This window comes from Galeopterus variegatus, unplaced genomic scaffold (assembly GCF_000696425.1).
Source record: "Galeopterus variegatus unplaced genomic scaffold, G_variegatus-3.0.2 Scaffold18, whole genome shotgun sequence".
Lineage (NCBI taxonomy): Eukaryota > Metazoa > Chordata > Mammalia > Dermoptera > Cynocephalidae > Galeopterus > Galeopterus variegatus.
In genome coordinates this window covers 752630-775761 of record NW_007726129.1, presented here as the reverse complement: position 1 = coordinate 775761, position 23132 = coordinate 752630, and the positions used below count along the sequence as shown (strand labels likewise).

At 48.5% G+C, this 23132-nt stretch overlaps 1 protein-coding gene across 2 annotated transcripts in view; it reads left to right on the top strand.

Annotated features, from left to right (window-relative positions):
• PRMT7 (protein arginine methyltransferase 7) overlaps positions 1-21242 on the top strand; it is a 47321-nt gene extending 26079 nt beyond the window's left edge. The window contains exons 7-18 of one of the 2 annotated variants that reach the window (XM_008567111.1): positions 3653-3894; positions 4110-4290; positions 8493-8620; positions 9035-9170; positions 10132-10215; positions 10649-10696; positions 11395-11484; positions 14931-15092; positions 16201-16275; positions 18453-18613; positions 19508-19604; positions 19844-21242. In XM_008567111.1, coding sequence (XP_008565333.1) covers positions 3653-3894; positions 4110-4290; positions 8493-8620; positions 9035-9170; positions 10132-10215; positions 10649-10696; positions 11395-11484; positions 14931-15092; positions 16201-16275; positions 18453-18613; positions 19508-19604; positions 19844-20014 — 1575 coding nt within the window. In that variant the 3' untranslated portion in view covers positions 20015-21242. The remainder of the gene's footprint in view (positions 1-3652; positions 3895-4109; positions 4291-8492; positions 8621-9034; positions 9171-10131; positions 10216-10648; positions 10697-11394; positions 11485-14930; positions 15093-16200; positions 16276-18452; positions 18614-19507; positions 19605-19843) is intronic. The other variant, XM_008567119.1, reaches the window with a different exon arrangement.
• The last annotated feature ends 1890 nt before the right edge of the window (positions 21243-23132 follow it).

Here is a 23132-nt window from a genome sequence, read left to right as displayed (position 1 = left end):
GGTTACACAGCTCTCATTGATGTGCTATGGCTCAAGACAGCCTGAGCCCTCAGTACCTCTCCATATACCTTGGTATACCCCTCAATTCCCAGTTCTCTGGTTTTCCTCAGTTGTGACTCCTGTGTCTCTTGAATGCCAGATCTTGGTAGTTTAGAGTCAAGAGGCCAGAAACCAACCTCAAATTCAATTTAATTCAGCAAATATTCTTTTAGTGTCTACTGTGTGTAAGGTGTGCTAGCATCCAGGGAGAAGGAAAAGACATCATTCTTGCTGCTAAGACCCATGGTAGTCAGCAGTGGTAAGGAGTGGACCGCTGAATGATTAGGGGGGAGTACCACAGACATCTGGTTTGGGACTGGCAGAATAGGTCTGGCATCAGGAAGGAGATGAGGCTGCGTGTGGAGAGGGTAGAATTTAGAAAGGCACTGAGGTGAGAGAGGTGTTCCAGGTAGAGGACCTGTTTGATAGGTCTGTGAGAACACCAGCCTGGATGCTTTGTGGGCTGATGGTGGAGGCTGGAGTAGAGGGTAGAAGGCCTTGAGTGCCAGACCATTTTAGGTGAAGGAGTGGTGACAGTCTTTGAACATTCTTTTGAGAAAGAAGAGATGTGCTGAAAATGCCATCTCCAGACACTGGTCTTGCTTTTTTTATGGACATAAACTGGAGGAGGAGACCCAGAGGCAAAGACCAGCTGGAGAGGCAAGAGTGTCTGCCCCTTCCTCTATTGGCATACTCCTGGTGGACACAGTCCAGATGAGCCTGCAACTAGACCCTCTTTGGGGGTCCTTGGTGCCCCTTAGAGTGAAAGAGAGGGACTCCTTCCAGGTCATTCTGGGCCAGAGTTCACATTGCTCACATGGTCCACTTTTAATGGTTATTGTCCTCCAGAACCATATACTGTGTAAGATGTCTCCTTGTCTCAAAAAGTATAAAATCCTTTTCTGGTAATCAATGTCAGTAGTAAGAATTTCTGTTTGTCCACATTAAAACTGCCAACTAGAGGAATTCCTAAAACAGAGACTAAGAGCATTTAGAATTATGCTGTCGCCCAATTTGTCTTTCTCTAACTCATCTTATTAAAAAGGTGTGCAGGCAGTTTCCTCTCTCAGCTGGCTTGGTGTCCACTGTCCACTCTAATCGCTGTCACCATCTGCCTACCCTGCCTCTGAGCCTGGAAAAGTTACGGCTGATACACAGAGGGTTCTGTTGTCTTGCCCCTCTTCCTGCATTATGGGAAGTTATGGAACTAGGATGCTGTTGTTGAAATGCTCCAGGAATTGATCTCAGAAGATACATTTATTAAGTGTCTTCATTTTGCCAGGCCTCTTTTTGGGTACCAAGAAGATGAAGGTGAGCTCGTGGGGAGACAGGTGCTGAGCAGGACATCACAGTGCAGTGTGAGATATGCTCTGAAGATGCTCAGTGCAGGTGAGATCCTGCTACACCAGTTGTGTGTGGTAGGGTGAAGGAAGATTATGCTTGAGCTGAGTCAGTCTTGAAAAGTTGTCAAGTGTTGGCCTGGTAGATGGGGGTGTTCCCAGTAGAGGAGAACAGCATGCATAAGACACGAAGATGAATCATTGTGGTAGCTCCCAGACCATGCAAGTTGTTTAGGTTTTGTGTAATGTGGGAATTGTTGTAGAGGATTTTTAAAGCAAATGTACTTCACAGGGCCTGGTTTTCCAACGCCTTGCAGTTTCAAATATTGACCTTGTGGAGGACTGGAAAATTTCCTCAGGTTATAAAGTCTCTGGTGTAAGATAAAGAATTCTAACACAGTAAGGTTGCTGGCTCAAAGACAGACTAGTTACTGATTGATGTGTAAAGATACTGGAAAATTGCTGGAGGGAGAAGGAATGTTTGCTAAGATCAAGCTTTTGTTGGTGGACATTCTAATGGAATGACATCTGGCTTGTTTCACTGAAAGTTACCAGCCTATATTGTTAAACTATAACCCCACCTATGTTCTCTTCCTGTAACTTCCTGGTCTGGAAAATAAATGCAGGAAGAGAACCCCAATTCGGGGTTAATTTCCCAAGGAAGGGGTGCCTCTTGCTTGAGGGTTCCGGGGAAGTTAACCACTTCGGGGCTTCTCACTGCTTAGAAGAGATGGGCTTTGAGTAATCCTTTGCAGCTCCATCACTCAGGGAAAGTGGGGTGACAGATCTGTGGGGGACAAAGCAACAAGGTGTGAGAGGTGGGGTCAGAGATGAGGCTCAAGAGCTAGGCAGGAGCTAGATGGAGGAGGGCCTAGGAGGCCATGCCCAGAGGGCAGCTGTCATCCAAAAGGCAGGGTGGTGTCGAGGGAAGGATTGAAGCAGGGGATTGTTGGCAGATTTATGCAGGCAGGCACGTGGAGAGCAGTTGGGGAGCAAGAGTGGAGGCAAAGGCCTTGGGAGTCAGCCAGGCACAGGGATGAGGTGGGCCTTGGCCAAGGCCACAGATGTGGGCCTGACATGTAGTCACAGGACTTTGTGGTTACTTAGATGTGGGGGCATTGTGGGTGATGCCAGGATATGGGACTTGGGCAACTGGATTAGATGCTGTGCTCCCTATTGATTGGGAGCGCAGGAGGAAGCGTAGCCCTGGGAAGGTAGGGGAGGACTGAAGGTGATTTGTTCAGTTTAGACATAAGAGTTTGAGGTATCTGAGGGTCAGCCAAGTAGAGAGGACCAAGAAGCCATTAGATGCATGGATTTGGTAAATGAAGATGGAGTGTTTGAGGTCACTCAGGAGACTGGAGGGAAAAAGAAGGTGGTCCAGACCAGGTCTCCGGGAGTTCCTCGTGAGGGTGGACAGAGGAAGCAGCACAGCCTTGTGGAGGAGATGTGGGTGGTGAGAGTCCTGCTAGAGTAGTGCTTCTCCACCAGAGCAGGGTCTGGAGACATTTGTGGTGTCACAACTGAGAGGTGGGGGAGGCCCGGGATGCTGCTAAACATCCTACAAGGCACAGAACAGCGCTCACATTAAAGAATCATCTGGCCCAAGAGGCCAGTTGTGCTGAGGTAGAGAAACCCTGTGCTTGTAATTTTCATGTGAGTGGCAACTGCGAGTGTCCTCTTCACTGCTGAGTCACTAGTGCCTGGTGTGTAGAGAGGATGTGGAATGAATAAATGAGACAGGAGGAAAACCAGTCAGGGAGTGAGAACCACAGCTAAGTGAGAAGAGTAGTCAGCAGTGCCAGATGACACCAAGCAGTTGAGGGTGGACAATTGTCCATTGGGCTTTTCAATGAGGAGTTTCTGGTTCCAGTGACCAAGCAAGAGCTGCACTGCAGGGACGCTCTGAGCCTGGGGCCAGAATTACCGCTTAACAGTAAGACTTGGACACTTTCTTCGAAGTCAGTATGGGAGTTCATGAGCATGGTGACAGTTTTATTTTTGAAGTATTTAAGAGTGCCAGGGAACTAGGAAGTTATGTGACATAAATCATTTTAGGCATAATGTGTATCTTTTTAAAATCTAGTTCCCTTTTTTTTCCTCTCCCAGGAGCATAGTGCTGAAAACAATTTACTGTGCTAACAGTGATAAGTCTGTAGATGTTATTAAACTGGCCCAGTATTAAGGAATAAATTTCTTTTGATCAATGGGAATTCCTGTGGGTCAGTGAACCTGTTTTATTCTTGTTCTTTTGTTTTTTAATATAAACTTAGGAAAATTGTGAGGCAGTGCCTCACAGAGCAACCATCTATGCACAGCTGGTGGAGTCCAGAAGAATGTGGTCATGGAACAAGCTGTTTCCCATCCGTGTTCAGACGGGCATCGGAGAGCAGGTTATTGTCCCTCCCTTGGAACTGGAGAGGTGCCCTGGTGCACCCTCTGTCTGTGACATTCAGCTGAACCAGGTGTCACCGACCGACTTCACCGTCCTCAGCGATGTGTTGCCTATGTTCAGGTACCAAGGAGCTACCCCAGGTGACGGCACTTTGAGACATTTGATGGAATTTGGGTCTTTGGAAGAGTGGGAAGGAAACCTAGTTTATGGTACCTGCCTCTGAAGGCAAGAGTTCTTTGCAACCAAGTATCATTGCTGGTGAGGTCACTGTAAAAACTTAAAAATGGAGTGTGTGAGGTTAAAATGTGCTTAAGTTCCTGTATATTCTTCCACAGTGTGGACTTCAGCAAGCAAGTCAGTAGTTCAGCAGCTTGCCATAGCAGGCAGTTTGAACCTCTGGCATCTGGCCGAGCTCAGGTAGTTCTCTCCTGGTGGGACATTGAAATGGACCCTGAGGGGAAGATCAAGTGCACCATGGCCCCCTTCTGGGCACACTCAAACCCAGAAGAGCTCCAGGTAAGAGGCAGGAGCTGAGCTCATTTTCATGTAAATTAGGAAACTTGTCTTTTGCTTTTGTTCATGTGAAAGTAACACTTTGAGCCTTAGATTCACAAGCATTTAGAAACAGGAGGGATTATGTCAGAATCAAAGGCAAGGAAGTGTTTAAAAAAAAAAAAGCAAAGGCTAGCTGTAGTAAAGTAGACAGACCTCTCAGGGTGAGTTCAACAGAGAAGCTTTAGTGAGTTAGCTCTCCTCCTCTCATCCTGGCACAGCCAGTCTTAGATTCTCGCCCCTCCCAGTAATTCCGGGAGGTTCGGATCAGTTTGGCATAGAGAACTACAGCCTCACTTTCTGTGGCCTCAAAATCTGTCTTCCCCAGCTCAGTAGAAAGTGGGCAGAAAACATGTACTACAGAAAATAAAATAGAGATTACTGTTTAACATGTGATCAGTTGCTCACCCTCACTCATGAGAGAAATGCAGCTTCAAACTGCAATGAGATACCATTTTCACCTGTAGTGAAAAACGTTCAAAAGTTTGGTAGCACATGGTGTTGGTGAAGCTTGGGGAAAGAACAGGAAAATGAATCGTCGGAACATCCGTTATATGTACTTATATCTTTTGAATTTTCTCTTATGTGCATGTATTATTTACTCCTGCACGCATCCCCTCTCTGCACCCCAAAAGGGAAGAAAAAGTGGGAAAGCTGTTTCAGGCCTGAGGAATAAAAACTTCTCTCTCCACCGTGAGTGTCTTCGGCACCATTCTTTGTGTGTTCTATCATCAGCCAGCCTGGTGTTACCACTGGCTTTTGTTTTTTTTAAAAGATGACTGGTAAGGGGATCTTAACCCTTGGCTTGGTGTTGTCAGCACCACGCTCACCCAGTGAGCAAACCTGCCATCCCTATATGGGATCCAAACCCGTGGCCTTGGTGTTATCAGCACTGCACTCTCCCAAGTGAGCCACAGGCCGACCTGCTGGCTTTTGTTTTGATTGCTCACCAGCTGGTTCTGGGTGTACACAGCTCCCCCTACACCTTTTCCTGAGTTACTGCATAGGGCAAAGGGTCAGCTATGGGATTACTGTCAGTCAGCCTGGGGCTGTGAGCTCCTTGGTCTGTACTCTGTCTTCCAGTTGCCTGGCCCCAGGTGAGCATGCATCCAGCCAGTATGTGCCAGCTTCCCTCTGCAGGCTAAGTGTGCATAGGTGTGTGTGCCCGTGGGTGTGTGTGAGAGAGAGTTCACTCACAGAATTGAGATTGGCACTGGGCTGCTCTCTTCTCCGGGAGTGTCATGGCTGCAAAATTAGCATAAGAATACCGTAAAAATGTTAATACTTTTTATTTGCATATCTTCAAAGCACACTGTGTTTTCTCCTGGAATCGTCATACAAGACATACTGGGTAACTACAGCAATACCCAGACTCATACCGGCAAGCTCAAGGTATTGGAGCAGGGCCTCATGTCCAAGAAACAGAAGAGTCTGTTTCGTCCCCAGGTCTTCTGACTGTAGGTCTTGTGTCCTTTCTCTACCAGCAGTGACTTTTTTTTTGTCTTTTGTCTTTTTGCGTGTCCGGCAACGGATTGCAACCCTCAGTGTTGCCCCCGTACCGGACCGGGGACCAGCAACGGGATCGCAACCCTCGGTGTTGCTCCCGTGCCTCGCTCAGCCAGTGAGCGGGAACTGGTCTGTATGTGGGATCCGAACCCTCGGGCAGGAGCGCCGTGGCGCTTCCCAAGCGGCGCACTTATCCAGTGCGCCACGGGGCCGGCCCCCCAGCAGTGACTTTTGGACTGTTAAGAATTTGAAAGCTTCGGTCCGGCCCGTGGCTCACTCGGGAGAGTGCGGTGCTGATAACACCAAGGCCCCGGGTTCGGATCCCACATAGGGATGGCCGGTTTGCTCACTGGCTGAGCATGGTGCTGACAACACCAAGTCAAGGGTTAAGATCCCCTTACCGGCCATCTTTTAAAAAAAAAAGAATTTGAAAGCTTCTGGGCCGGCCCGTGGCTCACTCGGGAGAGAGTGGTGCTGGTAACACCAAGGCCCCGGGTTCAGATCCCATATAGGGATGGTCGGTTGGCTCACTGGCTGAGCGTGGTGCTGACAACACCAAGTCAAGGGTTAAGATCCCCTTACTGGTTATCTTAAAAAAAAAAAAAAAAAAAAAGAATTTGAAAGCTTCTAATAAATCTCCCTCATGAATTCATGAAACTGCTTTGATGTTAAATATATTTAGCCTGTTTCACCTGGGGACAGTGGTTTCTGTTACCAGCTGTTTAGCATTAGGACCCGGAAGGTTCCTTGTGGTAGGGATTGTGAGAAGAACATGATGACAGGGAAATACCATGGGAGCACAGGATGGCTCAGGGAAGTCTCCTCCTGTCTTCAGATAACTTTGCACAGTATGGGAATGACTAACAGGCTTAAGAGAACCTCTTCTTTCCTCCTTGTTAACTATTTATTTTTCCAGAACGTATCTGTTTGGATTTTCATTTTCTAGCTCTTACATTCAAACAGACAGATAGGTGAGGATGTCGTTCACCTGCCTTTTTGTTAAATTTAAGACAAGGTGGGGTGGGATGTGTTCCTAAGACGTGAAACTGGCCCTGGGCTTCCTTTGCTTACATGCTAAGCTCTAAGCCATGCTTTCCCAATCTCAGTGGGCTCAAGTTTTCCTTCATTCCTGAAAATGACAGAGAATGAGTGGGTGGTCATCTCATCAGAGTTGAGCCAGGTGTCCACTTTTTAGGATGGTTCTTTCTTTTTAAAAAAGAAGCTCAAGGATTATAAGAGTAATAAACCCCATTATATGAAACAAAATTAAATTTAAAAATCACTTGTGGTCCTATCATCTGAAATAACTATCTTTCTTTGGTCTCTTTCTAAACGTGTGGGTTTTTGTCAGTGCTTATTTCTGTTTTTTTCATGCTGTACCAGTCTTTATATTCATCATTTTAAATTTCTGCAAGTATTCTGCATAAGGATTTACATATCCGTTTCTGAGCTAGTGGACATTTGGGTTAGTTCCAGTTTTTGCTAGTATAAATAATTCTGTGATATGCATATTAATGTGAATATAGGTTTTTTTTCTTTTTTCTTTTTTTTTATTTGGTTCTTTTTAGGATAGAATCCTATATGTGGGGTTTATAGTAAGGATCAACACAGCTTATTAAAGGTTGACTGAATCGTTGTAAAATAAGCCGTGTTTTACAATTTAGAGTATGCCAGTTCCTTAAAAACTCTGTTTAATTCAAAGGAGTAAACCAAACAAAACGTTTCTGTACTATTTTCTCAACTTTTTATTTTGAAAAATTATAAATGCACAGAATAGGTGAAAGTGAGCACTGGTAGTCCCTTTACTTAGATTTACTAGCTGTTAGCATTTGCCCCATTTGGTCTCTCCCTCCTCATCCCTTTCTGCCTCCCTCCTTCGTCTCTCTACATACACATACAGTTTTTTGCTAAATCATTTGAAAGTAAGTTTTAGACATCTGACATTTCACTCTTAAATACCTTAACATATATCTCCTAAGAATAAAAACAATCTCCACGTAAGCAAAATACCATTATCATACCTAAGAAAATTAGCAGTAATTCCATAATATCATCTAAGATATGGTTCAAAATAAAATTTCCTTAATTATCTCCAAATATCTTTAACAAGCTTTTGTTTTCTTCAACCCAGGATCCAGTTAGGTTTTATGCATTGTGTTTGACCTTTTAGTGTATGTTAAAGCCTTTGGAATATGTGCCATGGTACTATTCAGAATGGGTACCCTCCAGACTACTAGGTTAAAACCTTTGTTTTAAGCCAGGGAATTTTTCCTTCCAGTGCAACATTAAGCACAGCCCACCATGTTGAAGGAAGAGCATTGGTGCTGCTCTGATGGGGTGGAGGCTGGGGTCTGCACTTGTCCCCTCCCCTGAGCCACTCTGGAAGATTCCTGCCTTTGGCCACATTGTGCCTTCCTAAAGCTAGCAGGGTTCCAGGAAGATTTTGAGCTACTGGCCATTTTACTTGAAACATGTTCAAGTAAAAAACATTTTTTTTTACTTTAAAAAAAAATGTTTTTCTTTGGCCCCAGTAGCCAACTATAGTCCACATCGTGGTCTCCCTGAAAACTGATATTGGCTTGCCTTTTGGCTCCTGGATTAGAAACAGCATTGCTCTTGTTGCAGCTTGGTGACAGCTGACTCTCTGTTCCCTATTTCAGTGGCGGGACCACTGGATGCAGTGTGTGTACTTTCTGCCACAAGAGGAGCCAATTGTACAGGGCTCAGCCTTCTGGCTGGTAGCCCACCATGACGACTACTGTGTGTGGTACAGCCTTCAGAGGACTAGGTATGCCCAGCGTTGTGGGATAGAGTGCTGGACCTTTGAGACTGCATTTGTGTAAATCCCCCATTTACAGACCCTGTAGAGGCATGAGCGAGCAGATTTGTATCTGAACAGAATAAAATAAGAACAAAGGTTTGTGGCTGGATGTGTCAGTGCCCATTTGTGTGTACTTAGAGGAGGCTGTCATGGGTTGCTGGACTACATTTAAAACAGACATATATGATAAGTCTTGAGAGGGACCGCTAACCTCTAACACCTACTAAAGAGCCAGTGTCCAGACACATGCCTTCTAGAGACCTGTGGATGTGTCCCTAGGGCCCTTGTCAAGTTCTGCTGGGCAGGTCCCTGTGCCATGCTGTCTGATATCCAGCATGTCATGCTCCTCACCAGCATCTGTTTTTCCATCTCCTGGCCTAGCCCTGAAAAGAACGGGAGAGTCCACCAAATGCGCCCCGTGTGTGACTGCCAGGCTCACCTGCTCTGGAACCGGCCTCGGTTTGGAGAGATCAATGATCAGGATAGAACTGATCAGTATGTTCATGCCCTGAGGACCGTAAGTGTCCAGTCCCTTAGGTGGTTGTGGGCAAGGAGTTTGTCCCATGGGCTCTAGAATGCTGCTTATGATTTGCTGATATTGTTTTCTAAGTGTTTCCTTATTCCTGCTGGGGTGGGCACTAGAGCTTGGTACTGGGCTTACTGAAGGATGTGTTCTCTGCTAGCCTGTGGGAGCCTACGGCTGGGAGCCTTCCCTCAGCCCCTCATTTGTCCAGCTGGACGCCTGTGCCTTTGAGATCACCAGAAGTTGGTGTGGGTGATCCCAGTGGACTCAGCTGTGCCTCTCTTCTTTTCATCTGTTGCCACCTTTCTAAACTTTTCTGCAATGTAAATCTGATCGTGTAATTCTCCTGCCTGAAAACGTTTGCTCCCTGCCTCCTATAGCAAGGGACTGTCAGCCTGGGGACCACAGACAGGGTTTGGAGGGGGGTCTCTTGGACCCCTCAGAATTAATGTACAGAAATATGTGAGCACATGCATGCATTTTGTGGGGGACAAAGGATCCAAGCTGTCCAAAGTTTCTCATAGAGGCATTTATGATCTGTAAAGGCATCTCTGCCTTTGGGGAGTCACTTGAGAACACATGAGCCTTGAGTGATAGACTCAGGCTGTGTGTGCTTTCACCACACAGAGAGGAAACCTGTTGTGGACTGGGAGGTGTTCTCCTGTAAGTGGGGCAGGCCTTCAGCCAGACCTTGTAGGCTGGGTTAGGAGGGTTCTTCTTGATGGTGGGGGCTATTGGGGAGAGGTACATGAGGTGGGTGTGTGTGAGGGTGGGAGCTGGGTGCTGCATGGGCATGGGAGGCAGGCATGACTGGTGTGGGGGGAGCAGGATGGAATGAGGATGTGATCAGAGTCTGAGTGAGTGGGGTGAAGAGAAAGAAAGCCTTTTTGTGAGTTTGCCAACTCTCCTGACAGACTGCAGGAACACCTGTGCTGAGGTCACTGTTCCCCTGCAGGTGCTGAAGTCGGACAGTGTCTGCCTGTGTGTCAGTGATGGCAGTCTGCTCTCCATGCTGGCGCATCACCTTGGGGCAGAGCAGGTACTGGGCATGCGCCTTTCTGTCAGCTTCCTGAGCCTGGCTCTTTTTTCATTTATTTTTTATTTTTTAAGGTTGGCTCTTGAGTCAGGGCATTGTGTGGTCCAGGCACACAAATCTGCAATTGAAGCTTTTGCTAGCACAGCTGTCACATATAGCAGCATGCTTGGTTTAGGGCTCAAGTATTTTATTGCCTGCATGTGCAGGCAGGAGTCAGGAAATAGCTACTGCCATGTAGCTGTGGCTCAGGTTTCTGAGTCTGCCATGTGGCTAGGGTCAGTGCAGAATGTAGGTGCTGTCCCAGGTAGGTGTTGAGCACAGGCAGAGTCATTTAGGTGGTGTCCTCTGCCTTGGAATGATCTTGTTACATTTTAATCTTTAATTTCTTCCTCTGTTAAATGAGTCTCTTATATCTAATGCATAGTATTCTCTTTAGGTATTTACAATTGAGAGTTCAGCAGCTTCTCATAAACTGATGAAAAAGGTAAGTAATAATTGCTATTACTGAAATAATGAGGGGACCTGTGGGACCTTCCTTTTTGAGTCTGGGATTGATCAGTTTGAAGCAGCCTCTGTACTGGGAACAGGGAGTAGCAGCAGCTGCTGTTGAGAGCTCTCCTTTGTTGTCTGGGCTCCTGCCTGGAGAGCTGGCTTGGAAGTCATCTAGGGCCATCAGTGAAATAGGAACAAATGTTTGGACTCTGCTTTGTTTTTTGTCTTTGAAGAAGTTTAGGCTTTTCTCCTTACTTCACATAAAACTAAGAAAAAAAATCTCTGCAGTGGTAGAAGTGAACGTGTATGATTTGTTTCTGGGACAACAGAGCCCAGGGAGTCACTGCTCACAGCCTGACTGAAGATGGTATTTCTCTCCCTGGCCAGTGGTTGTTTTGATTTCATCTCTGAAAGGTAACCCACCTCCACCAGAACTACAAGCCTGGTGATAAGTCCTGCTATGTGCCTGCAAGAGGAATTTCTTTTGCTGTTATAACACTTTTCTCATAATCTCATCCTTGGTCTATAAGATGCCCCTCAAGGGGAGAATTTCCACAAAGCAGATAAAAGTGGTGCTCCAGAACTATTTGGCCAGAAAACTCAAAGCAGATAAAGCAACTTTGAGAGGTTTTTTTCCTGGAACAAAAATACTTTAGTATGAATAAAGCAATTGTATTGTTTCTTTCTAAGATCTTCAAGGCTAACCACTTGGAAGATAAAATTAATATCATAGAGAAACGGCCTGAATTATTAACATCTGCAGACTTGGAGGGTAAAAAGGTGAGTAGTAGGAACCTTGCAGTCACCCTGGGGCCATGTTAGAGGGAACAGCACAGCATTGAAATAGCCCGCACTCTAGCCTGTCTTCTGGGCGTCCTGGTGAGTCCCCCATGGAACGTAACAGCTGGGAACTCACCGCTGTTAGGGATGTGGTGAGGCATTCCTAGAGATGCCTGATGAGCAAGTAATCGCGCTGTTCTCACCCCGGGCTCGTCTCTGCTCCCTCAGATGAAGACAGAACAGCTCAGTTGGGATTAACAAGAGCATAGTGTGTCCCCTTTCCCTTTTCCCCTTCATGGCCCTCCTGTCTTCACTTTACCTTCCATTCCCTTCTTCCTGCTGCAGTTGGTCTTGACCCCCAAAACTGCTTCTCCCAGGGTTAACCATAGTTACTAAGCATCTTCACCTTGCAGGCTTTGTCTGCCCCAATCTCTTAGGCACTTGTGACCGGTGGACCTCTCTGTTCTTGAGAGACTGCTTTTCCCAAGTCTTCTTTCTTCTTACCTTTCTGGCTGCACCTTCTCAGTCTCCTTCATGGTTGTCTTTCCCTTTGCTTGATCCTTCCCTGGTGATGTTCCTTGGCACTGTCCCCTTGTCCCTCCTCTCCCCTCCTGCTGCATCTCCTCTTGAGTAATCTCTTTTCTTCGTATATGTCAATCAGTGACCATCAGAGGTGGTCTTCACTATAGGTAGACCTCTTTACCTTTTCAGATTCAGATCTCTTATGTCCAACTGCCAACCCGTTACCTTTCATTGAATATTGCACATGCCCTTCAAGTTGGACTCATCCAAAGCATCTTTCATCTTTCATCTTTCCTGCTAAGCTTTTTTAAAAATAACAGCTTTATTGACATACCAACCTGTCTCGAGTGTGCAATTCAGTGATTTTTAGTAAATATATAGAGTTCTACAGCTTTCACCCAGTCTGGTTTTAGAACATTTCTGTTACCTCCCAAATTTCCTGGAACCTGTTGGTAGTTAATCAGCACACCCATCTCCTAGACCCAGGGAACCACTGACCTGGTTTCTATCTCTATGTTTGCCTTTTCTGGGCATTTTACACAAGTGAAATAATGCAATATGTGGTCATTTGCGTCAGACTTCTTTGATTGTAATTACTTTGAGGTTTATCCATGTTGTAGCATGTGTCAGTATTTTGTTCCTGTTTAATGCTGAATAGCGTTCCATTGTGTGGATATGCCATATTTTGTTTATCTGTTTCTCTGTTGATGGACATTTTGATTATTTCTCGTTTTTTATTTTTAGCTATTCTGCATAATGCTTCTATGAACATTGGTGTATAATGAATCTTTGTGAAGATGTATATTTTCAGTTCTCATAGGCAGATGCCTAAGCATGGAATTGCTGGGTTGAATGATAGTTATGTTTAACTTTTTAAGAAATTGCTAAACTGAGGCTGGCTGGTTAGCTAAGTTGGTTAGAGCATGGTGCTGATAACATCAAGATCCAGAGGTCGATACCTGTACTGGCCAGCAAACAAGAAAAAAAACTGCTGAAATGTTGTACACCCCATCAGTAATATATGAGGGTTCCAGTTTCTTGGTATCCTCCCCACTACTTAGTGTTATTTCCTTTTCAGTACAGTCATTTTAGTGGGTATACAGTGATATCTCATCGTAGTTTTAATTTGTATTTGCCTGATGACTAATGATGTTGGCCACCTTCTCATGTGCTTCTTAGCTATTCCTATGTCTTGTTTGCTGAAAGGTATATTCAAGTCTTTTGCGCATTTCCCCCCATGCCTTTTTTTAAATAACAGCTTTTCTGAGATATAATACACATACTGTACAATTTACTCATTTTAAGTATACAGTTCAGTGATTTTAGTGTATTCACAAGGTTGTGCTGCCATCACCAGATCAATTTTAGAATATTTTTATTACTAAAAGAAACCCTCATACCTATTAACAATCATACCCTATTGCCCCCAGTCCTCCTAGCCCTGGAAACCACTATTTCTATCTCTATAGATTTGCCAGTTCTGGACATTTCATGTAAATGGAATCGTACAATACCTGGTCCTTGGTGACTGACGTCTTTCACCTAGCGTATTGTTTTCATCAATGTTGTAGCATAAATCAGTACTTCTTTTTTTTATTGCTGAATAATATTCCATGTGGTGTATGGATATACCAAATTTTATTTATCCATTTATCAGTTGGTGGTCATTTGGGTTGTTTCTACTCTTTGGCTATTGTGAACAGTGCTGCTCAGAACATTCATGTACATGTTGCCCTTTTTTCCCCCCTCATAGATGAGGGTTTAGAAGAAAATTAAATTCTCTAAGCCATTAATATGATGCACTGGCTAGACACCAGGTCACTGTTCAATAGAAGTGGTGGGAGCAGGCATTCTGGCCTTGTCCCCGATGTGGGGAGATGCAAGGGACTGGGGAAGTGCTCAGGGCCAAACCTTTTCAGTCTTGCGGAATTTCCTACTGTGTCTCTGCCATCTCTGACTAGCCCCTCTCAGATGCCCATCTGATTGGGCCGAAGCCCGGGGCAGTCTGACCCCTCAGACTCCACACGTCCTCCTCTCCTCCCTTTCTGCACAGTCCCCCTCCTTGCTTGTGCTGTTACAGCACTTGCCTAAGTCACCTTCTATCCCCAGCTCTACCTGCAAGTGTTCTCCCCACATACTTCAGAGGGATCTTTTAAAACACATTTCTTATTTTGTATCCCTGATTAAAGCTTTTCATGATCACTTCTTTCCTCCAGGGAGAGGCCAGCCCCCTTACTCTATCATCTGCTGCCTTTGGGTGGTCTGGCCTCCCGCTTTCCCATGCCACCTTCTGCACACTTGCAGAGCATGCTCCTGCAACAGACTTGCTCTCACACACATGCTTGCCTCTGCCCCTGCCCTGCCTGAGCCTGTGCCTCTGCCTGGAACACCTCTTTCCACTCCTAGGCTTTTCTGACTCTGAGTCAAGCATTTATTCATTTACTCAGCAAATATTTACTGAACATCTGCTCTGGGCCAGGTACTTTGCTTGGGGTACTGTGCTGCCAGTGTCCACATTTTTGTCATGCTCAGAGCCTAGTGTGGGAGACAGAGTTAGACACGCACTGGTAAGTTGTGATGATAAAACTTTGAGTGGGGATTGACAGGATGCCATTCTGGAAGCCCTTTCTGGTGGGCTTACCTCCGGGGTCCCTCCATGCACCCCTCCTTGCTTCTGTCTGTCACATGAGGACAGCTCACTATTGTCTGCTTCCTTCTTTCACCCTGCATTCCTGAGGGCAGGTGTTTCTCACATTTGTGTCTTCAGGGGCAGATTTGGATGTGACATGCTTGTTTTTTCACAGAATGAGTGAATGAATGAATGGCCTGTTACTTCCGTGTTCCTGTGAAACTTGTGACTTGTCCTTAACTCTTCAGCTGAACCCTTCTGACGCCTGGGTCCTGCTTTTTGCTCTGGTCACCAGGTCTCTGTCCTCCTGGGTGAGCCGTTCTTCACCACCAGCCTGCTGCCATGGCACAACCTGTACTTCTGGTATGTCCGGACTGCTGTGGACCAGCACCTGGGGCCTGGCGCTGTGGTGATGCCCCAGGCTGCTTCACTGCATGCTGTGGTCGTGGAGTTCAGGGTAGGCCACCTAGAGGGTTTTGCAGAAAACAAAAGGAAAAAGGGGGTGGGGAACTTGGTTTTCTTGCAAAGACCTTGGGTGCAGATGGAGCAACCTGGGCCTTGATGATTTGGGTCTTTCTTTTACGTATCAGTGCATGCAGGGTTGAATACAAGACACTTGCCTTTTAAAAAATGTAGTAATTTGACATATGAAATGGAAATGGCTATGTGTTGTCATTTTACAATTGTGCCTTATCAGAATAATTAAAAAATATAAATTAAGCATTTCAGAAGACATGCTGTGCAGCTTGCTGTGCCCTCATTAAGAGCTGAGGTTCCATAAAAGCATTTTGAGATAGGAGAGTCAGCTTTGCAATACAAGACAAAATTGAAAAGCTTCGTTTTAATTTTCTCATCAAAGCAGAACCATAGTCACAAAGTCATTTTGGGAAAGGCATTTTTTATTAAAAGCATTTTGAAATGCTTTTAGCCTGAAATGTTAGGGTGAATCTCATTTAATATTTCTTTTGTAAGAATGGCTTTATCTGCTGGTAGCTTAGTGGCTCCATCACTTAATTTCTGGGAATTTTTTTGTGTGTTATTTATTTATCTGATTGGATTTCCACATGAATTCTGGTTTGTGTGGCCAAAGAGGGGACATAGAGAATGACACTTATTTCCAAGCATATGTCCCAGGGGACAGAGGATGGAAGGTGGACAGGCCTGAGTGTGTTCTGCTTTCCTCCCTTAAGGGAACTTTTTCTCTTTCCCATCATGTGCATGTTCTGTTTACAGGCACAGAGCCTTGGAGAATGCTTATACATTTATTCCTGAAGAAATGACATTGAGTATGCGTAAAAACCCACGCCTGGTAGCTCTGGCTGAGTGTCCCCCTATAGGAGAGGATCATGTCAGAGTTTGCAGATCCCCACCCCAGAGTCTACAACAGAAACCATCCTGGATCCTTGGTATTTCTGAGTCCTTTCATCCTTGGGGCTCTTTTCCAGGCATGCAGGAGACGCACAATGTGCCTCTTGTCCTTGTCCTCTTGACCCTTCTTGTTCATATGGCCACACTTCCCTGTCCCCTGGTGGGTGCATGTAGACAGGACTGTGCCTTCCTCACAGGACCTGTGGCGGATCCGGAGCCCCTGTGGCGACTGCGAAGGTTTTGATGTGCATATCATGGACGAGATGATTAAGGTAGGCAGGACTGCAGCTCTGAGTAGTGTCCTACCCACCCATTCTACATGGCCGCAGGCCTCTGACAGGGACATCTGGCTTCTGTAGAGGGACCTAGCTGGGCAGAACAGGCGGTGTGCGGAGACCTTTCTGTTGGGGGCAGAGAGGCCAGGTGCTGCATTTTGCTCAGCTCTCCGTGAACATTAACCTGAGGTCTGTTGTATGGTACTGGGCCCTTTTTGACCTCAGCTGTAACCCCCAAGTTGGAATCTCAGGCTAGGGCTCATTCATCACCACGCTGTTGGAACTTCTCCTGCCAATGCCAGCAGCTTGTTTTCTGTTGAGATAGCCTTTCCAGAAGGCTGGAAGCTTCTGAGGCAGTCAGTTTCATCTTGGGAATTTTCCATTCCAGGAAAGCGTGCTGGAGTGTAGAGAAGGATGTGTAGGGAGGGTCCCTGCGGGTTGTTCACATAGTAGATATTGGCAGTGCCCTGATGTCCAGCAGTAGGGAGTGGGCCAGCCTCCAGGGTCTGTGTCCCCCAGAACCCAGGGCAGTCACGACAGCACCAGTGGTATTTGGATCTGTGAGGAGTGAAGTGAAGAGAGTCATGATATGTCCACACAAGGAAGGCAGGGTAAGGAGCATGCGCCTGTTTTAAATGTATTGAGAAATTCATGCACATAGTAAAATAACAAACTGTACCCCATAAACATGTACAGTGAATAAATTAATTTAATTAAAAAAAAAGAAATTCACATATACACAGAAAAAGGGATAGAAGAGTGACCCCGCGGTGTTGGCCATGTGCGTAGGAGGTGGTCACCGTTTTCCACCTCTTGTCTTTCTGTTCCCATTTTTCTACAGTGAATGTGGGTTGCCTATGTAAACATTTTATTAAGTAAATGAAGCCAGTGGATATGTTCAGTCTGCGTTTTACCTGCCCTTCCACAGCAGACTGCTGACCATTCCATGCTTTTAGAAATCTCCTTTGCGCCAAGATGCCATGCGCTTTGGGTCCCTTCAGCCATTCCTCAGGCTCTTTCCTGGGCTCCTCCCACCCTTCCCATCCCCTGAGATGTCCTGTGTTCTAGGTCTCCGGCAGGCCCCTGCTCCTGACCCTGCCCTTCCTGGCTGTCCCTGTCCCCGTCCCCTCTCTTGTTGCTATGGCTCTGCCACTCGGATCCCTGGCCAGTGTTTGCATCTCTCCTGAGCAGATAGCTAAGAGCAGTGCGCATCTCCACTGAATTTCATCAGGCACTTTGACTTTTATGCTTCCCAAATCCACCTGCCTTTCCCCCACACCTGGCCCCTTCCAGTGTCCCATCTTAGACCTGGTGTCACTTCACAGCTGGCTGGCCTGCCAGCCAGGCTCGGGGCACCAGATGTCATCCCTGGCAAGTCGTCTCTTCACTTGCAGTTGGTCATCATGTTCCCTGTGAGCTTGCAGTCCAGATGTCTCCTGCACTGTTCCTATCCTGGTCTGGACCCCTTTCACCTGAAGCCTGCTGCTTCTCCTGCTCCAGCCTTCCTCCACACAGAGCCCAAGTGAACTTGTAGATTTTTGATCTGGCCATGTCCACTTGCAGGAAAGCCCTGAATCACTCCCTGCCTTCCCCGCTGCCCCCCATTCCCCCAAGTTCACCTGGGCTATCCCCCAACCTCCTCTCCCTGCTTAGCTCTTGCCTGCACTCCCTCTGCCCGCCCCTGTTCTTTTCCTGCTAGCTCCTGTTTGACCTTCAGGACCTGGCCTGGAACTCACCCCCACCAGGCACCTTTTCCTATCCCATTTCTGTGCTGCCCCAGCCCCATTCCCGCTGGATGCCAGTGCTTTTCCCAGGCACTGGGATTGCTTGTCACCTGGTTGTCTCTTCCTTGTAGTCTATGAGCCTCCTGTCTGGTGGTTTTGCAGCTGTAGTGGATAGTGTCAGGTGTTTTCACTGATATAGACATTTAGTTCTCAAAATAGCTCAGGAGATAGGCATTGTCTTCCCATTTTAAAAAGGGAGAAAGTGAGGCTTAGGTGGAGTGACATGCTCAGGAGCCAGCTAAAGAGTGGGCAGGGGAGGGAGAAGCCAGCTGGTGTGACCAGGCAGCCCATGTGACTGCGCATATCCTGAGGGAGTCAGGCCACAGAGATCCCCTTCCTCCAGTTGCTGGCTCTGTCTCTGCAGACCCCCAAGTCCTTTTCTCTTCTCAGTGTGCCCTGGACTTCAAGGAGAGCAAGGAAGCCGAGCCGCACCCACTGTGGGAGTACCCTTGCCGCCGCCTTTCTGAGCCCCAGCAGATCTTGACCTTTGATTTTCAGCAGCTAGTCCCCCAGCATCCTGTGCGTGCTGAAGGGTCCATGGAGCTAAGGAGGTGAGTGTAGGCTCCAGGAGGGCGTGGGGGGTGGAGAAAAGGGGGGGCTGCTTTCTCTCTAGAGGTGATTGCCCATGTGGTGAAGCATGGCTGACCTGAGAGATGCTTTTTTTGGCTCACTTCCAAGTGGTAGAATGCTTTGTCCTTGACCTTCCTTGTCAGAAGTGGTTCTGTGTGGCTCCCATGCCTCTGGGTGTGTATGAGTAGCGGGGAGAGCCAAAGAGGGCTTTGCTCATCTCCCCATCTGAGGCTCCCTTCTTAGATCACAGCTGCAGAGAAACGGGAACTTGGTTGCTATGGTTACCCATTGGACCATTTTCCTGAGCTCTCCTGGGAATTAAAGCAGGTTAGGAATTGGTGAGGGCTGCTTGCTGCAAGGCATTCAGACCTATCCAGCTCCACTCCCTTCATGGAGGGAAGTTGCTTCATCCTGGAGGAAGAACTTCTAACTAGGGGAAGGCCCTGAGTCCAGAGCTCCTCGGGTTCCTTGGACAAGGGGGCATGCAGCACAAGCAGAGAAGGTGCCATCACCTTTTCGGAGCACGAGCTACCGTCCAGGGTGTCTGGGAGGGTCTTTCAGCCTTTGGTGCTGGGGCTGTGCTCTGAGCCTTGTGGCCCTCAGCCTGGTGAGGGGGCTGGGCCTCCTGCAGCCGAGCTGGCTCTGTCCTGTTACTCTGAGTGCTTGGCCAGGCTGCGAAGAGCAAATGGGGACTCTCAGCTTGGTTATCCTTGCTCAGCTTTTTGTGTGTGGCCTTTAGGTAGAGTGTTACGGGCTCCAATCTGGGCAGACTGGAGGTGGGGAAGACCAGAGGTTTCTGGAAAGCAGAGAATGGGCCATGGCTGTGCCCACTTATCCCTTGCATGACTTTCTTTTTGCCCAACACTTCCTGCTAGGCCCGGGAGGAGCCACGGGGCCGTCCTGTGGATGGAATACCACTTGACCCCAGACCGCATGGTCAGCACTGGCCTTCTGGAACCCACAGAAGATGAGGTACTGCTCTGTGCGCCAGCCCACAAATGTTTGCTGACCCAAGCACAGGTGCCACCCCCTTGTGCTCTAGGCATTCCTGTCACAGGTTCCTCAGGCTAGAGGATAACTCCTCCGTGGCCCCAGTCACCTGGGCCCCGAGCAGTTTTTTCTCACTGGGAGCTGCCTGGGCTGGAGGCTGGCCAGGAAGCTGGCTCAGGTGCCAGGGATCCCTCATGGTCTTCTTGCCGCTCCGCCTACAGGGGAACTGTTGCTGGAACCCCCACTGCAAGCAGGCCGTGTACTTCTTCAGTGCCACGCTGGATCCCCGAGCGCCGCCACATGGCCTGCAAACAGTCAGCTATGCTGTGGAGTTTCACCCCCACACCGGAGATGTCACCATGGAGTTCAGACTTACAGACACCCTAGACTGACCCTGACTTGCTGAAAAATAAAGTGGCCCGAGGGCGACAGGCTCTGAATCGTTCTGGCTTTGTGGGGAAGGAAGACTGAAGGTGTTCCTCTTCTTCTGGGGACCTGCTCGGCCTCGGGTCATGGAGGAGACCCGCTTCCATTTTTGGATCTTGGCACTGCCAGCTCCTAATTCCAGGTGTGGGAGGGCAGCATAGACGGGCCAGGGAGACCAGCGTACTAATGGTTCTGAGTTGCTCAGAAAGCTCCAAGGCAGTGATGTCTCCTGCCCTACTTGGAAGGGGATGGAGGCAGGGGTCTTGCTGGGGCTGGCAGATGGGCTGCACATGCTACTCTCTTAGCTGGGTGGTGCCAGTGGCGGGAGCCTGCGTTGCCTGTCTCGCTTGCTGGGAATCCCCAGGTCTCTGCCTGTCTGGCTTTAGCTAGGAAGGTTTCTAGAGGGTGGAGACTGAGTTGTGGCTGGGTCCCAGGGGCTTGGAGACCCTGGCAGAGCCAGGCCTGAGAGGACTGGGTTCTGGCCCTTTCACCCATTGGGAAACCTCACCAAGCCACATTTATAGCATCCGGGCATCTGCTCTCAGCGCAGCACGAGCAGGTGTTCTGCCCAGACCTGAGACCTGAACGCCAGGCTGCTGAGACGACAGAGAGGAAGCTGTCCCAAAGCACTTCTGAGGTGCACACCCAGGAAACCAGCCCTCAGGAAAGGGAGCCTGGAAGTGTAACTGTCCCCTCCTCCCCTGTGCGCACTCCCTCCTCCATGCTGCCTGGTATCAGGAGGCCCTCCCGCCCCCTCAGAAGTCTTGAGGCAGGTGGGGTGCGGTGCAAAGCTGCCCAGCCCAGCCTTGCTTCACCAGGAAGGCCAGAGAATCTCGAGGTGGCCACAGCCTTGTTCCTTCCATGTACTCAAGGTGCACTTTTGCTATTTATCTCCCAATTCTCAGAGGAAGCAGACGCTGATTAAGAGACCAACAGCCCGAGGCCTCAGCATTTCAGGTAGACTTGGGCTGTGCCCATCCTGCAAGTAGAGACAGGAAAGGCTGTCCCCCCACACCCCGCTCAGGTTGCCCAGCCCTGGGGGCTGGAGTCAGAGCAGAGCCTGGCCCCAGCTTGTCGATCAAATAAGTGGAGAACACCAGCCTTGAGCCTCACAGTTTTATTTTCCTTCTCCTCGTTATCTGTCCTTCCTTTCAGCACCAATAAAGGAAAAAGACTACCTCTCTTTTCAAAATATTTTATCAGGTGTAAAGATTTTCTTCTAGGGAAGAATCGTCGGGTATATGTTTGATAATATTTTTACCAAAACCTTAGGAGTGCTTACCGTAGAAAACCCCTAATGTCCCATGAGGATACAATACAGAAAAAAATACAGAAATTAAAAAAGTTTTTTTTTTTAAAACAGTATTTCTAAATCTCAGCAAGTTAATACAATAGTTAAAAAGCATCAAGGTTAATATTCATACTTAAAACTCAAGGTGGTTTTGGACAAATGGAAATGAACGTTTCCTTCCTAAGCGGACCCCACCGGCTTCATGGCTTCTCTTGAGACTGGGCCCAGCACAGGCACAGAGCCTGGCTTGGGATTTGGGTGACCCTTGTCTGCCCCCTCCCAGGCCTTAGGTGCCACAGACTCTGAGATGCTGGCAATTTTTCTTTTTTTTTTCTCTTTAAAAACTCAAAATGGAAAAGCCTGGCTGTATGCAAGCCCTGGGAGTCCACAGGCACACCATGATGAAAGGCGTGGTTGGGCGGTCTCGGCGCTGAGGAGGGTGTGAGGGTAGCTGAGAAGCAGGACGTCCCGTTCCTGCTCTGGATGCCAAGACCTGGCTAGGCAGAAGTGACCTGTGATGACAGATGATCAAGGCACAGGGCGGCATGACTTGCCTAAGGCCGCCCTGTGAGGGGAGGAAGAGAAGAATGTGGTTCCAACTCCCATGTGCTGCCCCTGGGAGGGTCAACCTCTCTCCGGGGGACGGAAGCTGTGCTGGAGACTCTGGTGTAGGGGTCTGGGCCTTGGCCTCAGCTGCTCTGTCTTTGTGCACATAGCCAGCTTGCCCTTTAGGAGGTCTCGGGGCTAGGCCTGCCCAGTCGAGCCCCACCTGTATGAGGACAGAGTCCTGGCCGCTCCTGGGAGAGGGGGACCCTCTGCTCCATGAAACCTAGCAAGGCCCTGAGATGTCAGACCATTGGAAGAGGGGGTGCTGCAGAGAGCCCAGGAAGGACTGTCCTCGCTCGTGGGCAGCCCTTTCCTGGCTCTGGACACTCGGGGGGTCCTGGATGAGGGAAGTGTTCCCCAGGCCAGGTGTGTTCAGACAAAACTGTCACTGTGGATGTATGTTCTAGCGCTGGGTTACCCGGGCTCTGCAGAATTGTCCTTCACCAACCAGGGCTTGACCCCTCTTGGTTCCTCTTGCAGCTCAGTAGGTGACAAGGCACAGCGTCAGTGCACCAGCACCAAGAGGTTCCAACAGCAGGGTCCTGGTGCTCCCCCAAGCCTTGCCAGGCAGCAATGGCTCTGAGCCAGTCTGGATACAAGGCCAGGGCGCTACAAGGATAGGGGACCAGTGGGGGTTGTCAGAAACATTCCCTCAGGTTGGAGCCTCGCACCTTGAAACAACCCTGTGTGTGATGGGGGAGCAGCCCCCGTTGTCTGTTTAAAGGCAGGTGGGCAGAGGCAGTGCTGCCAAGCGGGGCTGGGGAGCTGCAGGCCTTTCCTGGTATGGAGGCAGATGGGACCACAGGCTGTCGACCAGCTCTGCCATGACGAGCCTGGGTGCCTGAGGCTGGCCCTGGTCACAAGGCGACAGAGTGGCTTCTGTGCCTGGATGCCAACCAGTACCAATCTCTGCCCTGGGCAAGCAGTAGCCCTTGGCCTTGCCACCCCAGCCTGCTCACTGGTGAGGAGATGGGCCACTTCCTGCCCCTTTGTCCAGGGTCCCTGCCTAGCCTTGACATGGGTTGGGGTAGCTGTTGAGGAGGATGGGCCTGGGGAGGCCAGAGCCGCAGCCCCACCTGGGGGCAGGCAGGCAGTTCCTGAGCTCAGCCAGCACGTGAGCGGGGAAAATCCCCAGGGAAGGATCAGTCCCTAACCAGAGAGGTGTCGGGGGGGGGGGGGGGGGGGAA